Source organism: Chenopodium quinoa, unplaced genomic scaffold (genome assembly GCF_001683475.1).
Source record: "Chenopodium quinoa cultivar QQ74 unplaced genomic scaffold, ASM168347v1, whole genome shotgun sequence".
Taxonomy (NCBI): domain Eukaryota; kingdom Viridiplantae; phylum Streptophyta; class Magnoliopsida; order Caryophyllales; family Amaranthaceae; genus Chenopodium; species Chenopodium quinoa.
The window spans coordinates 1,949,804-1,968,201 of NW_018743204.1; the positions used below are offsets into that span (position 1 = coordinate 1,949,804).

The 18,398-nt window shown below is 38.1% G+C and overlaps 1 protein-coding gene across 1 annotated transcript; it reads right to left on the reverse strand.

Moving 5' to 3' along the window:
* Positions 1-3,756: 3,756 nt before the first annotated feature.
* Positions 3,757-4,917, reverse strand: LOC110733975. Its single transcript, XM_021914042.1, has one exon. It carries the CDS (start codon positions 4,915-4,917, stop codon positions 3,757-3,759), a length of 1,161 nt encoding a protein of 386 aa, XP_021769734.1.
* Positions 4,918-18,398: the final 13,481 nt, after the last annotated feature.

Sequence of the window (18,398 nt, forward strand, 5' to 3'; positions counted from 1 at the left end):
TGGGAGCCATATTGATGAAAAACAGAACAAGTATGGCCTAAGTGACTTCTATGTTGCCCATTTTCTCTATTTCTTAGCTAATGTTTTCATTTCTGATCCAAACATGTCAAACGTACATAGTTTTAGGTGTCTAGGGCTTGAAATGCCAAAAAAAAATAACACATTAAGTTTTGGGATCCATATTGATGAAAAACGCACCAAGTATGGCCTAAGTGACTTCTATGTTGCCCATCTTCTATATTTCTTAGCTAATGTTCACATTTCTCATCCAAAAATGTCAAATGTACATATTTTTAGGAGTCTAGGGCTTGAAATGCCATGAAAAAACAACACATTAAGTTTTAGGAGCCATATTGAGGAAAAACGCACCAAGTATGGCCTAAGTGACTTCTATGTTGCCCATTTTCTCTATTTCTTAGCTGATGTTCTCATTTATCATCCAAAAATTTCAAATGTACATATTTTTAGGAGTAGAGGGCTTGAAATTCCAAGAAAAAACAACACAATAAGTTTTGGGAGCCTTAATGATGAAAAACGCACCAAGTATGGCCTAAGTGACGTCTATGTTGCCCATTCTAAATATTTCTTAGCTAATGTTCTCATTTATCATCCAAACATTTCATATGTACATAGTTTTAGGATTCTAGGGCTTTAAATGCCAAGAAAAAACAACAGAATAAGTTTTGGGAGCCTTAATGATGAAAGACGCACCAAGTACGGCCTAAGTGACGTCTATGTTGCCCATTCTAAATATTTCATAGCTAATGTTATCATTTCTTATCCAAAAATTTCAAATGTACATATTTTAAGGGGTACATACCTTGAAATCACAAAAAACAAAAAGTCCCTAAGGTTTGGGACGCATTTGGAGCCAAATTGAACCAACTATGGCCTAAATGACCTATTCTTTGCCCATTTTCTTCATTTTCGACTAAATTAACTATTTATTTCTCTAAAAATGTCAATTATAGGTATTATAAGGGGTACATGCCTTGAAATCATAAAAAAAATAACAATTCCCTAAGGTTTGGGACGCATTTGGAGCCAAATTGAACCAACTATGGCCTATATGACCTATTCTTTGCCCATTTTCTTCATTTTCGACCAAATGAACTATTTCTTTCTCTAAACATGTCAATTATAGGTATTATAAGGGGTAAATGCCTCTAAATCATAAAAAACAACAAGTCCCTAAGGTTTGGGACGCATTTGGAGCCAAATTGAACCAACTATGGCCTATATGACCTATTCTTTGCCCATTTTCTTCATTTTCGACCAAATGAACTATTTCTTTCTCTAAACATGTCAATTATAGGTATTATAAGGGGTACATGCCTTGAAATCATAAAAAACAACAGATCCCTAAGGTTTGGGACGCATTTGGAGCCAAATTGAACCAACTATGGCGTACATGACCTATTCTTTGCCCATTTTCTTCATTTTCGACCAAATAAACTATTTCTTTCTCTAAAAATGTCAATTATAGGTATTCTAAGGGGTACATGACTTGAAATCATAAAAAACAACAAGTCCCTAAGGTTTGGGACGCATTTGGAGCCAAATTGAACTAACTATGGCGTAGATGACGTATTCTTTGCCCATTTTCTTCATTTTCGACCAAATGAACTATTTCTTTCTCTAAACATGGCAATTATAGGTATTCTAAGGGGTACATGCCTTGAAATCACAGAAAAAAAACAAGTCCCTAAGTTTTCAGTACCATATTCATGAATAATGAACCAATGAACTAAGTTTAGGGAATTTGTTACCGCAATTTCCTGAGCTGTGGGGTTTACTGCCACTGTGCCTTTCCCAGGCAGCTCCTTGAAGGGTGTCTTCAAAAACAGCTCAGGAGCTGTTTGCAGCTGGCCCTTGTTCTTCGCCGCCATTGATACAAAAAAATAGGAATAAACGTTAAACATGTCACACCCTTGTTACATTGAAATACACAAAAATGCCTTCTAATATAAGATATTTTTAAATAAACTTACCATCCTTTTTTCATGTTGGACAGGTGACAACGAACCCTGAAAGTGGGTCCCTCGGACGAGATTTTCCATAGAACCGCCCCTTCTGTTCTTCTTGTTTTGCACCGACCTCTCCTTGTAAGTTGGATCGGATGAAACAATGTCCATCATCTCCTTGAGGATCTCCTCACTCAGCCAACTTGGCTTGGCGCCATTCATCTTGTGCGTGATGGTGTGGAACATGTCACGCAGGCGTGTTGCTACCCTCCTCCAAAATGTGAGCTTCACTAGCTCGTTCATCTGGGGTGCCCATCTCAATTGTGCCTGCAAATGATAAATTACAGAAGTTATACACAAAACTAAATCAATACAATATCTAAAACATGTATTAACCAAGACCCAAAAATATCATACACTGAACAAGTTCCACCAGTGTTCCTTCGTAGCTGCAGGAACTTCTCCAAAGTTCCTCCAAGGGGCTCAGTAGTATCCATTAATCGTACCGGATACCGCACTCCGAACCGTAGGATCATCAAACCTATAACAAACGGGAAACAACAATGTTAAACAAGTTCGAAAATAGTAATATAAGCCTTGTATCTCATCATCCATATCATGATATGGACCCTTAAACTCGAGCCTTGTTCCCAATTTTTCGTTTCAAATGATTGAGGAACCTGCAATTACAGTTGTTATGTAACTGTATGAACAAGTGATTAGGATGTAAAACAAAGGATGTGAAATAAGGGTATTTGATTTACCTTTTGAAGGGATACATCCATCTGTATTGTACAGGACCACATAACTTCCCCTCGTACGGCAAATGTATAGGCAAATGCTCCATGGAGTTAAAGAATGCAGGAGGGAAGATCTTCTCAAGCTTGCACAGGATCTCAGGTATGTGTTTATCCAATCGCTCCATGTCACTAACTGATGTTGTATAACAACACAAGTCGCGGAAGAATTGGCTGATCTCTGTAATTGCATTCCAAATATGGCCAGGAAGCAATTCCCTCAAATCTGTGGGCAACATCCTCTCGATGAACACGTGACAGTCATGGCTTTTCATTCCATGGAGCTTACACGGTTGCAAATCTACGCATCTGCTCAAATTGGAGGCATAGCCATTAGGGAACCGCAGCTGCTTAACCCACTCACACAAAACTTTTCTCTGAGCCTTGTAAAGAGCGAATGGAGCCTTTGGCATGACCTCTTTTCCTCTATCATCCTCTTGAAGATGAAGCTGGGGACGTTTACAATATCTGGCAATGTCATTCCGAGTAGATAGCGTGTCACACTTATGCTTTTTCACATTCATTATAGTGTGAATTAACTGATCGAAGAAGTTCTTCTCAATGTGCATGACATCTAAGTTGTGACGAATGAGGAGATGCTTCAAATATGGGAGCTCCCACAAGGTGCTTTGCTTGAACCACCCCTTCTTTTCATTTTTCAGCCTTTTAACTGAATCGGATTCCTCTGTAGCCTTCGCGAGGTCCTTCACACATTCCCATAGCTCCTCTCCTGACATGATGTGTGGAGCGGCACCTTTCTCTACTTTGTTTTTACAGAATGCAGTTTTACTGTTCCGAAAAGGGTGATCTGTCGGAAGGAATTGCTGGTGGCAATCAAACCAAGAAACTTTACCACCATGTTCAAGCCAAAATGCTTTGCTCTTCTCCATGCATTGTGGACAAGCTTTCTTACCAGCTATGGCCCAACCAGACAACATGCCATAAGCCGGAAAGTCACTAACGGTCCATAGGATGGCTGCTCGAAGATTGAAATTCTATTTCTTCGAAATATCATAAGTTGTCGCGCCAACTTCCCACAACAGTTTCAACTCCTCAATCAACGGTTGCATGTAAACATCCAAGTTGCCCTTAGGGTTTTTAGGACCGGGAACGAGTAACGAAAGGAACATGAATTGTCTTTTCATGCACATTGAGGGAGGTAAGTTATAAGGGGTCAAAATGACAGGCCAACAAGAATATTGTCCCCCAAACTTACCATGGGGAGCAAAACCATTTGTGCACAAGCCAAGTCTCACATTACGAGGCTCAGAAGAAAACCCTGGAAACTGACAATCGAGGTGTTTCCAAGCTGCACTGTCACTAGGGTGTGCCATTGTGCCTTGAACTCGGGGATTTTTCGAATGCCATGTCATTTCCTTCGAAATGTTCTTCGTTGCAAACAGTCTTTGCAACCTGGGTGTGATCGGGAAATAAAAAAGAACATTCAAAGGCACTAGGCTACCTTTGGAAGTCTGCTTGTATCGGTCGCTGCCACACACCCTGCATGCAAACAACTGAGCATCATCCTTCCAAAACAACATACACCCTTTCTGGCATGCATGAATCTTTTGATGGGACAGTTCCAACCCCTTCACAATCTTCTTCACCTCGTAGATAGTGTCGGCCATATGGTTGTTGTTCGGAATCGCCTCACTTAGCAAAGAAGCAAACCCATAGACACATCTGTGAGGCAAATCACACTCACATTTTAGACTAGTGATTCTAGCGGCCATCTCTAACATAGACAAAGAACTCCCTTCGTATAATGGCCTTTCAGAAGCCTTCAACAAATCCAGGAAATGCTTAGCTGTTGCATTAGGCTCCTCCTCTGATGAAACACTAGCCCCATCTGAGGGCCCCTGATCTTCAGTATGACCAAAAGCATCGAGAACCATGTCACGATATTCATTGGACCGCCATTCGGGAACTCCCGGATACCTTTCCCCGTGGCACATCCACTTATAGTAGTTAGGTATGAAACCCTTTCCATACAGATGAATTTTAACCGTATCCGCATTCCAAAGGCATTTATTCTTACATTTAACACATGGACACCTAACCTCATTTGGGTTACTACTCTCGGGATGATCTGTGACGTACTGAATGAATTCATCAACTCCTTTCACGAAATCTGGATTAATACTTTGCCCAATCATCCTTTCATACATCCAGCTACGTTCTCTTCATTTCATGATTACAACTTCTACACAGCTCACGCATATGTACAATCACATCAGTCATAAACCGTATTTTGAAGTCATTATCCACCAAAGAGTTATGGAAATGCAAATGAGATTTGAAATGCTTCCAAAGGGTCCTTATCACTCCAACCTAACCCATCCTTGTACGTTTATTCTCACTAGTGAATGTAACCCAAGTTTTCAATTATATGGAAAATCCGCCAGCATTTCCCTACAGTTCTCCAAGTACACGATGTAGGCGATTAAACACACCTACATATGTACCCAGAGAACACGGTAGAGAAATGCATGAAAAGGCAGGATTTTCCCTAGAATAAAAAACAAGGCTTACATTCACCACCTAAGTGAGAATAAGCGTACAAGGACAGTCCCAACCGGGGACTATTCAAGACATACTCCTAATGTGTATGCCTTGAACGGGTATCTAGGCATATGATTATGCAAATGATTCATTTATTATATATATATATATATATATATATATATATATATATATATATATATATATATAGATATATATATATATATAAACTAACTTACATTACATTAAACAAATATATCATAACTTATCTAAAGAAAACTAACATATCATAATATCATAATATTCAAATAAACCAAATCAAACAAAACCAAACTAAACCAAAATATCATTATATTAAACCAAAATAAGATACATTATATAAATTAAACTACACTAAGCTACATTATATTAAACTAAAGTAATGTAACATACATCATATTAAATTAAACCAAACCAACCTACATTATATTAAACTAAACAAAACTAAACAACATTATATTAAAATAAAGTAAGCTAACATACATCATATTAAACTAAACCAAACCAACCTACATTATATTAAACTAAACAACACTATATTAAAATGAAGTAAGCTAACATACATCATATTAAACTAAACCAACATACATTACATAAAACTAAACTAAATTAAACTACATTCTATTAAAACACCCTAAATAATGCATTGTATTAGGGTTTGTAATATGACGTTTTCAATCTACCAATTGTACAAATCCTACATAAGATTAATAATAAAACATATTTCTTACACTCAAACATCTAAACTTAAACATAAATCACCAAACACCAAAGCAATTGTGGGGAGGAGATCGGAGATTAGGAGGACTGACCGAAATTGGTGGTGTTAAGGGATGCGACGCCGGAAGGGAGGAGGTTGCAGGCGTCAGTGGTGGCTGTGCACAGCTTCAACATGTTAGGGTTTCACAGATTAATTAAAAAAAAGAAAAAAAAATTTAAAAAATAAACAACCGCCACACTCACCGGCGCTGGCGTCGGGGCAGAAGACCGTCACTGGCGGGAGGGTTGGTCGTTGCTAGCTGTAGAAACGGTGGCGAGGTGAGGTGAGGGTTATAGGACCGAAAAAAAAAGAATAAACCAAAGTAAACGCACTTACCGAACGGCGGTGTTGGTGGTGCGTGAAAGGGCCGGTGGTGGCGCCATAAACCTTCTCTTCTTCTTCTTCCTCTTTCTCTTTCTCCCTCTCTTTCTCTTTCTTTTTCTCTTTCTCTCTGTAACGGCTTTTTCTGTTCTTTGGCTCTCTGAAAATCTGGTTGAAGAGTAATTAAAATTCACATCCTACACTGACAGGTTCCGACGGAATTTATTCCGTTGGTACTAAAATCCGTCGGAAGCTAGCAACCGACGGAAAAATCCGTCGGAAGATTTTAATACCAACGGAATTTATTTCCGTAGAAAAGAATACCGAGGGAATTTCCGTCGGAAATCCATTATTTGCGACGGAATTTTCCTACAAAAGTAAATCCGTCAGAAATTTTGAAATTTCCGCACGGAAATTATTTCCGTCGGCACGTTTCCGTCGCAGATAAGCCTATTTCTAGTAGTGTAATTGAGGGCTTAAAACTCATTAGAAACATGTTTAAATCATTAATTTAACAACCACAACAACCTAAGATCAAACCCTAACCATATACATTAAATTCCCAAATTCTAGGGTTTGTAAATTGGGGTTTTTTTTATTAAATTAAAATCTAAAAATTATAGGAATAATTTAACAATATCAAATACCCAAAATTATCATCAAAACATAATCAAAATCATGCTTTAAATTAATTAAAACAAGCTAGAAATAAATTAGGGAAAATAAAGAGTTTTTTTTTTCTTAATACCGATGTGCAAGGGAGAATAGAGGATGGGTGGCGCACGGACACCGATGGTGCGCCGGTGCTGCTGCTGGCCACCGGTGGTTGGTGGTGGCACCGGTGGCTGCCGGACGTTAGGGGAAGAGAAGAGTGAGAAAGACGTGGGAAAGTGGAGAAAAAAAAAAGAGAGGAAAAAGGAGAGAGAAAATAAGAGGAAAGGCTTTTGGGGTTGTTGTGAAGTCTGACACTATGATTTTTAGAGTGTAAAATTCTTGGGGTTTTAAGTTATTTATATCCCCCTTTTTAAAACAAAAACATTTATTTACCAAAACTGTCATTACTAATGCTACTTTCCCTTAACTTCTCCCTTGAGGCTAACTTGTTGGGCTCTTAAGTGTTCTATAATTTCAACAAGTTGATCCAACAATTTAAATAATGTTGACCAAATTCAAAACACTTTTATTGCCTCAATTAATGACTCATATTATTTTATACACACTTATTTCATATATAAACAATTAATTCTTTAAAATGACATGAATCATTTTTTTTAATCATAAATAAAATGTATAAAATATATAATTTATACATATAAAAATATTATAAAATACGAAGTATTGCAGTCTGCCCCCCTTAAAAGAAGTTTCGTCCTCGAAACTTGAACACGAAAATAATAAAACTTTGTTCAAATTTCACCCACTTAGTAAAAACTTTTCATAATACTTATGGTTGTTGTATTTTTGTAACCTTTCCTGTTCTCTTTCTTTCTAAACTTTGTATAAAATTGTGCAAAATGTACTAAAAATGCACAAAAATGCTTGAAATGAAGGTAAAAAGCGCGAAATTCTACCGCATTCTACCCCCCTTAAAGAAAACGAGTTATGACCCCGTAATTTAACTAACCTCAAACAATCCTGGGTACTTCTTTCTCATTTCATCCTCAGCTTCCCATGTCGCTTCCTCAGTTTCTTGATTCGACCACAAAACCTTTACAATCTTGACATCCTTCTTGCGCGTACTACGCACTTTACTATCAAGAATCTTTACAGGTTTTTCTTCATAGGTTAGGCTTTGGTCTAGTTCTATGGTTTCAGGTTGTAAGACATGCGACTTGTCTGGGATGTACCTTCTCAACTGAGAAACGTGAAACACATCATGTACCTTGGTGAGGTCCATAGGCGATGCCAATCTATAAGCGACTTTACCTATCCTTTGAAAAATCTCATATGGTCCAATGTACTTTGGACTCAACTTCCCTTTATTTCCAAATCTCATCACTCCTTTCATTGGTGAAACCTTAAGCAATACCTTATCACCAACTTGAAATTCCTCTTCTCTACACTTTAAATCCGCGTAACTCTTTTGTCTATCTTGAGCAGCTTGAATCTTAGCTTGGATTTCTCTCACTTGCTTCGTAGTTTCTTCTATTAATTGAGGACCTAGAGTTATTGTCTCACTAATGTCATTCCAACACAGTGGACTTCTACACTTCCTTCCATACAAGGCCTCAAATGGTGCCATGCCGATGCTTGCATGGTAACTATTGTTGTAAGATAATTCTACCAAGTCTAAGCTATCTTCCCATCCTTCTTGGTAATCTAACACACATGATCTTAACATATATTCCAAGGTTTGGATAGTTCTCTCAGATTGTCCATCCGTTGCAGGGTGGAATGTTGTACTCATCTTCAATGTCGTACCAAAGTTCTCCTGAACACTTTTCCAAAATTTTGAAAGAAACCTAGAATCCCTATCAGAAACGATATCCTTAGGAACTCCATGTAGTCTCACAACATTTTTGATGTAAGCCTTTGCAAGTTGTTCCATTTTCCAAGTATCCTTCATTGGTATAAACACTGTCGATTTGGTAAGTCTATCCACCAAAAGCCAGATGGTATATCATTTCCAATCTTAGACTTAGGTAAGCTAGTGACAAAGTCCATCGAGATACAATCCCACTTCCATGCTCTCGAGTGGTTGCACTGTTCCCTTGGGTCTATTATGCTCTATCTTAACTTTCTGACAGGTTAGACATTTGGCTACAAACTCTGCCACTTCCATTTTCATCCTAGGCCACCAATACACCTTTTCAAATCCTTATAAAGCTTATCTCCTCCTGGATGTATTGAATAGGGTGTATTATACCCTTATTCCATCAAATTTTTCTTTAACTCCTCACACTTTTGTGGTACACACCACCTTCCCTTGAATCGTATACTCCCATCATCATGAATTTTGAAATCAGTCGCCTTCCCTTGCTTGATCTTCTCCCTTATGTGATCTAATTTCACATCCCCTACTTGGTTATCCTTAATCTCATAAAATATCGTTGGTTGGATACTCAAATTATTAAGAATTCCTTCTAACGTTCCATGTGGTACTACCTCGAGGTTCAACTTACTCATTTCTCTACCAATCTCGTCTTCCACTACCAAAGCGTTCACCCCATGAATTGCTTTAGGACTCAAAGCATCCGCGACTACATTCGCTTTACCCTCATGGTATTGGATATCTAAGTCATAGCCATCGAAGAATTCTAACCACCAACGTTGTCTCATGTTCAATATTGATTGCATGAAAAGGTACGTCAAACTCTTATGATCTGTGAATATCCTACATTTCACTCCATACAAATAATGTCTCCGTATTTTCAACGCTAACACTATTGCTGCAAGCTCTAGATCATGAGTAGGGTAGTTGACTTCATGTTTCTTCAATTGTCTCGATGCATAAGCAATCACCTTCCCATGTTGCATCAAAACACATCCAAGTCCATTCTTAGATGCATCACTATACACATCATAAGAACCACTTCCATCTGGTAAGATTAACACTTGCATTGTTGTCAAACTTTTCTTCAAGGTTTGAAACGCTTCTTCACACATATTACTGCAAATGAACTTAGATTCCTTCTTCATCAATGAAGTCATAGGTCTAGCTATCTCGAAAAATCCTTCACAAACCGCCTTAATATCCAGCTGGGCCTAAGAAGCTTCGAATATCCGACACATTCTTGGGTGTAGGCCACCCTTTCACAGCTTCAATCTTTTCAAGGTCTACTTCCACTCCCTCCTTAGATATTAAGTGTCCTAAAAATGCTATCTTCTCCAACCAAAACTCACACTTCGAAAATTTGGCATACAACTAGTTAGTCCTTAAAGTAGCTAACACTGATTTCAAATGCACTGCAAAGTCCTCCTTATTCTTTGAAAAAACCAAAATGTCATCAATAAAAACTACAACGAATTGGTCTAGGATAGGTTGAAACACTCTATTTGATAGGCGGTCGCACACCTAACAAAAATAATACCTAACTAGACCTCCTAATTATGTAGCAGGGTAAGTCAGGGTCGATCCCACAGAGACTATGGTTCACCTAAACTATCTAGACTCAAGTTATTACTAAGCAAGTAACAAATTCAAAGATGAAGAGTATTAACTACTAACTACGGAATATTAAGAAAATAAATTAACACGAAGATTAATATAAACTAAAACACCTAGAATTAGGAATCCCCACTAATATAGATCAATACGTCAAAATAATCCCTTTCCCACAATCAAATCAAAGATATTCCACAGGACGGGTGTTCCCTACAACAAATACTAAGAGTTTCTTTCGATCAACTAATAGCTTCCCTAATATGCAATCATACCTATTTTCATGGAGTCATACATATTAAAGACATTAAGAACAGCATCCCATAAGTCCTAGCAAGAATAATTAGCTATTTTCATGCATAAAGATTCTTACTTTTAATTAGGGTTCTAAAATCGATTAAGAATCAACTTTCATGTAAACCTAATCACATTCAATAATACTATTTCTAGTTAATCATTGATGATAAAACCAACCCTAATAAAGAGGAATTATAAATTAAAATAAATATGGGATTGAGAATCAAACAACGTATTAATCCAAATAAACCTAACTCTAGATTATAAAACTACTCACACATGGTGATTAAATAAACGAAATAATTAACGAAAGAAAACATAATGACAATAATAATAATAAGAAAGAAAGAGAAGAAGAAATACTTGAATTAATGGAGAACTTGAATTAATCTTCAATGGAACAAAGTTGGAAGAACAAGAAAAACCAACGTATAAATTGGAATAATTGTGATGATAAAAGTCTCCCCTTTCTATCTTGTTATTAGTCTATATATATCCTAGGAATTTTAGTGGGCTTAGGACTCTAAATTTACATAATTAAAGTCCTAAAACGCAGCAATTAAGAGCCACCACGGGTAGGCTGTGGAGAGCTGTGTTCGACCACAGGCAGGCCGTGGAGAAGGATGCCATAGCTGCTCTTTGCCATGTGAAAACAAGTTGGCCACAGGATGGCCATGGAGAGAGTTGTACGCCCACAGGCAAGTCGTGGAGGTGGCTGCCATGTCCATTATTGTATGTAAATTTCTCCCTTTAACAAGTCGAATCACGATCAAAGCAAACCTCTAGCAAATCTAGCCCAATTCCTACAAAAATCAAAATAAAACAAACCAAGGAGAACAATATCGAAATATAAAGAATAATAGCTCTAAAAGATTAAAACTATGTAGAAAACATGATAAAAACCCGCAAATATAACATATAAAATGAATATATAAACGCGTTATCAAATTCCCCCACACTTAACCTTTGCTCGTCCTCGAGTAAACAAGACAAAATAAGAGAACTACTCTAAGAAAGCAATAAAATCCTAATACTCACTGTCGTAGGAATCACGATTGCATTTAGCGTATGCAACAAGCCCTTTAAACCCCTAGGCTACCCTAGTGGACGAGTAAGGTCTCGTGAAGGTTTTCAGAAGGCGTACCTACAAAGCCTAGTCATGAAATTCCAAACCAAATTGCTCAACCAAGTGATTAATTTGAAAAAACAAAAATAGGAAGATCGTTTTTATCACAAATCAATAATATGGATGAAACAATAATGCATATCACCTTTTTAATGACCAACCAATCTTACCACACATCTCCCCATACCAACTCACACAAACATGAATAGCTCTCACTTTAGTTGTGAAAAGTAAAAACAAATAACGCTCATGTGTTTACGGGGTGAAATATGATGTCACTCAACCTAAGCATAGAATGCATGTCAACTTCACATGAATTGGCCTCTTTAGGCTTGCAATGTGACTTTCTCCACTTCTAATGATTGATGCAATTACGAAAATCATGAAATCCAATAAGGGTAAGCTTGGTAATCAAGGGTTGGACGACGTAATTTGGGAATGTGGTGCTCAAAACATATAACAAATCCTAATCCCACTACACATTCAAATGTCGGGTTCAAGCCAACCTTATTTCCTCCAACTTCATACAAAATAAGCATAGCCCTTTTATTTCTCTTTTTCCTTTTTTTTCTTTCAATCATACTTTTTTTCTCTTTTATTTATTTATTTATTTATTTATTTATTTATTTATTTATTTATTTATTTTTCACAAAAAGGAAGGGACGCATAGCAAATTAGGAATTAGAAAGACTTTTAAAACTCTTTTTCTTTCTTTCTTTCTTTTCTTTCTTCCTTCCTTGCTTCTAATAAATCAATTCCCTTCTTTCTCTTTGTCTTTTTTTTTTTTTTAAAGAAGTACATCACTCATAGGGCTTTAACAAGTGTAATGCACCTTCAAAATAAACCTAGGAAAATAGCTCTATGGCTTTAAACGTAGGGTATCAAGAAGGGGTTAAAACACGGCTCAAATTGGCTCAACCTACGGGTGAATGAAAAAAAAAAATGTAGACCTAGAATGTGGAGGCTCTATTCTCTACAAGGAAATTTCAATCATCTTTTCGCAACATGCATCATTTAAGTCTCAAACAGTCAAAAAGCAAGACCAAGAATTCAATTATGTGAAGGACAACTAATCACACATGAAGAAACACGACTGAGATAGAGTGAAATCAGTCAAATATGGCTCAAAAATTTCACTGGAAAAACACATACTATTCACATAAGTAGAGCGGGGAGACCATCCTGGCCACAAACCATTGTCATCAAAAGGATTTACGCTAATTTATTGAAAAGTTTGTGTAAGATATCAATTTTTTTTTTTGTTTTCGAAAATTACTTGATAAGCATATTGGAAAGGAAAATCAAAAGGTGACACTAAGACAAAACACTCTAGACTAACAAAATAAAATTAAACCTAATATTTACAAAAGGTGATATCCCTCCCCCACACTTGAAAATTGCAATGTCCACAGTGCAATAAATATATCATGATTAAAAGGGGAAGAATGCTCACAAAGCCTTATCATGGAGAGAAGTAAGGAGGATTTGCAACTCCTCCAGATTGGATCCAAGTGCTCAAAGTGGCAAGAAATGTGGACATGGACTTCAATTGCTCCTTGATCTCCTTTTGCTCAGTTTTAATTTCATCCACCGATGTCAAAAGAATGTTGAGTGTTCCCTCGATCGGTGCGGGTGTTGGCACTTCGGTCATAGGAGGTGGGCTTAATGGTTCATGAGGAATTGACACACAAGCTAGTGGCTCGACCTTTCCAAACGACCAATTTCCTTCAACACGGAGGGACATATTTTCAGCAGGCGGTAACACATCTTCAATACCCTTGATACACCAAAGTGTGGTGCCATCCTTTTTCATAATCCAGTTCATAAGGGCACATGCAGAGATGTCTAGAGCATCAACTCCCCCAATGGACTCTTCTGTTACAAGACGTTCCTTATGTCCTAAGTAGAGAGCAATAGGGGTTATAAGGCCTCCTAACACTATTGCTCCACTAGTGGTGGTCTTGTTTGCTAGATCTCGCATTTATTTGATAAGGAATGCACCGGTGTTGATGGGTTGACCATGAAGCATTCGATCAAGCATAAACAGTTCATCTTTTCGAGCCTTTCCTCCTTCATAGCGACCAAATACAGTACAAGATAACAATCGTTGTACATATCGAAGTGCATGATGACGAATGTGGTTACCTGGACTGTTATTGGAGTCATATTCTCTATCATCAGTAAGAGTTCGCCAAATAGGATCAGCAGACCAATATTTGGATGTTAGTCTTGGTCCTTCATTAGGTAAGCCTAACACCTCATTGAATTTTGTAAGGGTCCATGTGTGTTCCTCATTGTATAATTGGAAAGTGATGGAGCCTTCACCACAACCCTCTGCTGAGTGAGTAACCGCCTTTAAAGAACTTAAAAACTCCAATGTTATTCTTTTGTATGTGGGATACCTTTTCATAAGAAAATCACCCCACCCAACATTAGTAAAGAGCCAACATACATCTTCCTCAATACGTAGTGCTCGTAGGGCATCAATATCACAAAAACGAGTCGAATTTACTCCTCGCTTAAACAATGTCTCGTATTTTGATCGGTGAGCGGCGTCCCGAAATTTAATATCATAGTAATCAATATTCACCTTTTCCTTGACCTTAGCACATGAAGTTGACGATGATGTTTTGCGGGTTAAAGTGTTTGCTCTTAAAACCGTCTTTTTAGTCTTGAAAAATGGTGGAATTCTAGAATTTGAAACCGAGGGAGTTGTCTTTTTCTTGGTATTTGTAGAACTACGAGCCATTTATAATATACCACACAATGCTACTTCAATTAAACAAAAACCTCCCCTATATAGCCAACCAAATTTCACCCACTTATACTGCTTACTATTATTCTCAACAACTCCAACTCCACAAAACTAACAATAGTATAACACTCAAACAAGCCAGCACAAAATTAAATTGCTCAACAAATAGCAATTGTGAGGAAAGCAAATATGGGTACACACCTTCAAGGGCATAAAATTCCAGCAATTTCCGAGTTCAAATCCGGCCGAATTTTATAGATGAAGACGTCAGATGCAAGCCAAAACTCCGACGAATTCGTTGGTGAAGTCCGGTAGGTTCGCTGCTTCAAGAAACCGGTGGTTCGCTGGCTAAATCCGACGGATTGAATGACAGAGATTGAGGTTATTCGCTGACCAGATTCCGTCAAATTTAGGTACTAAACCGGAGGGTTTCGCTGCTCAAGAATTCCGTCAAATTCAGGTCAAATTCCGGAAGGTTTTGCAGGCCAGAATCCGGTGTGTTTGGTGCTCAAGAAACGGCTGAAATTCAGGCGCTAATCAGGGAGAGTTTGCAGGTAGTTCACCGTCAAATTCAGGCGCATAAACCAGAGATTTTCGCAGCCTAGTTCGGCGGTATTCGTGGCTGAGTTCGTGAAGGCTCTGAGGCAGCAGTTCTTGAAGGCAGAAGGTATACAACCCCTTCTTTTTATTATTATTATTATTATTATTATTATTAATTTTTTTTTTTTATTTTAGAGAGGATATCAGTTTGCACCACAGGTGGGCTGTGGGCTGTAAGTGTAGGCTACGGGTTGCATGTGGAACACGCTGCCTTTTCCCTTCAGCTTTTCAAATTTTTTTTTTTTTTTTTTTTTTGTTTATTTTTTTATTTCATGAAGTACTCAGCCACAGGCTGTCCGTGGCTGGCTGCTTTTCACTGCGGGGTGGCTGCGAACTGCTCTGATTTTGATATACGATGAAGATGTTGCCGCAACAAGGCTGCGTAGAAGATGAGTTGCCGCAACCTACTTGCGGACTATACCGTAATCACCAAAATTAGGCTCCACTATGCTTGCTCCTCCTGCAATTACACGCTATTAGAGATGAAGGCAAAGAAAACTAAGAAAAGGAGTTAAAAGAATTAATAAAAAATAAAAAAAAAAGATGAAAAACGCTAGATTAGGCTACTCCACGTTACTTCCTAACCCAATAAAAACAAAAAAAAGGAATCATACTCCACTAAACTACAGCTATAGGAAAAAAAAAAAAAAAAAAAAAAAAGGGCTACTCTACGTTTTTTTTTTATTAAAAAAAAAATAAATAAATAAAAACTTAGTAAGAGTAGAAAAGAATGGGTTGCCTCCCAAAAGCACTTGTTTATAAGGTTTTAAGCTCGACCACCTTTTCGTTCAGTTCGAAGTAGGATCAAAAACGGTAAAAACCGTTTTTGCTTCAATGGGTTCGCCTTCTCGATAGTGCTTGAGACGTTGCCCATTCACCTTAAAAGAACCAGTAGCTTCACTCCAAACTTCAACTGAACCATAGGGGAAAACCTTTCGAACCTGAAATGGGCCTGACCACCTTGATCGAAGTTTTCCAGAAAACAATTTCAATCGAGAATTGAATAACAATACTAGTTCTCCTTCATGAAATTCTCGCCTCATAATATGCTTATCATGCCACTTCTTCGTCCTTTCCTTGTATAACTTCGAGTTTTCATAGGCTTCTAGTCGAAGTTCATCCAACTCATTAAGTTGTAACAATCTCTTCTCACCGGCTGCCTTGGCATCGAAATTAAGGCTTTTGATGGCCCAGTATGCTCGATGCTCTAACTCAACAGGTAGGTGGCATGCTTTTCCATAAACAAGTCTATATGGATTTGTACCTATTGGAGTTTTGAACGCCGTTCGGTACGCCCATAATGCATCATCTAGCTTCACAGACCAGTCTTTTCTTGTTCGTGCGACAGTTTTCTCGATGATGGACTTGATCTCTCGATTTGACACTTCAACTTGGCCACTAGTTTATGGGTGATAGCGAATGCCAAGTCTGTGTTGTACTCCATATTTCTTCAACATTGCTTCAAACCGATGCTCCGTGAAATGTGTTCCCCTGTCACTGATCAAAACACGTGGTAAACCAAAACGAGGGAAAATAACTTTCTTGAAGAACTTACTTACCACGCGAGCGTCATTGGTTGGAGTAGCAATTGCTTCGACCCATTTTGAGACATAGTCAACGGCCACTAGAATATATCGATTTCCATAGGAAGAAGGGAATGGTCCCATGAAGTTTATCCCCCACACATCAAACAACTCGACCTCGAGTATGTTGTTGAGTGGCATTTCATTCCTCCTAGAAATATTGCCCGTCCGTTGACATCGATCACATGCCTTGACATAGGAATATACATCTTTGAACATCGTTGGCCAATAAAAACCGCACTGCAAGATCTTTGCGGCTGTCTTTGAAGGACCTGCATGTCCACCACACGGTAAGTCATGATAATGAGAAATAATATCATCAACCTCATTCTCCGGTATGCATCGTCGGATTATAGAATCCGCGCATTTCTTATACAAGAAAGGATCTTCCCAGAAATGTCTCCTCGCCTCATAAAGGAATTTCTTCCTTTGTTAAGATGAGTAGCCATGAGGCATTGTACCTGTGGACAGAAAATTAGCCAAATCAGCATACCAAGGTGATTCAGTTTTCAAAGGAGCTAATAAATGTTCAGCAGGAAAAAAATCATCAAAAGGGATATCGTCCTCATCCTCGGGGTCGAGGAGAAGGCGGGAGAGGTGGTCTGCGACAACAGTCTCAGTCCCCTTTGTGTCCTTTATCTCTATATCATAGTCTTGCAATTGAAGGATCCACCGAATCAACCTAGGCTTTGCATGGGTTTTGGTCATCAAATACCTCAGTGCTGCATGATCTGTATGAATGATAACCTTAGAACCAACCAAATAGGAATGAAATTTGTCAATTGCATAAATAACAGCTAGCATCTCTTTTTCAGTTGTGGCATAATTCATTTGAGCCGAGCTAAGAGTCTTGCTAGCATAATAAATAACATGAAGCTTTTTATCCTTTCGTTGCCCCAAAACGGCCCCTACCGCATAATCACTAGCATCACACATGATTTCAAACGGTAAGGCCCAATCTGGGGGTTGCATAACAGGAGCAGAGATCAAAGCTTCCTTCAACCTGTTAAAAGCTTCAAGACAAGCATCAGTAAAGACAAATGGAACATCCATAGCTAAAAGCTCAGTTAGAGGTCGAGCAATTTTCGAAAAATCCTTAATAAAACGACGGTAAAAACCTGCATGACCAAGGAAACTTCGAACTCCTTTTACAGAGTTTGGAGGGGGCAAACGCTCTATGACCTCTATCTTAGCCTTATCTACCTCAATACCCTTATTAGATACAACATGACCTAAGACAATTCCCTGTTGCACCATAAAATGGCATTTTTCCCAGTTCAAAATCAAGTTGACTTCCTTACATCTTTGGAGCACCTTTTTAAGATTTTCAAGACATACATCAAAGGTTGTTCCATAGACAGAGAAATCATCCATAAATACTTCCATAGAATTTTCTATGAGTCCTGAGAAAATTGCCATCATACATCTTTGAAAAGTGGTAGGGGCATTACATAGTCCAAATGGCATCCTGCGATATGCAAAGGTGCCATATGGACATGTGAAAGTAGTCTTTTCCTGGTCACAAGGACGGATGGGAATTTGAAAGAAACCA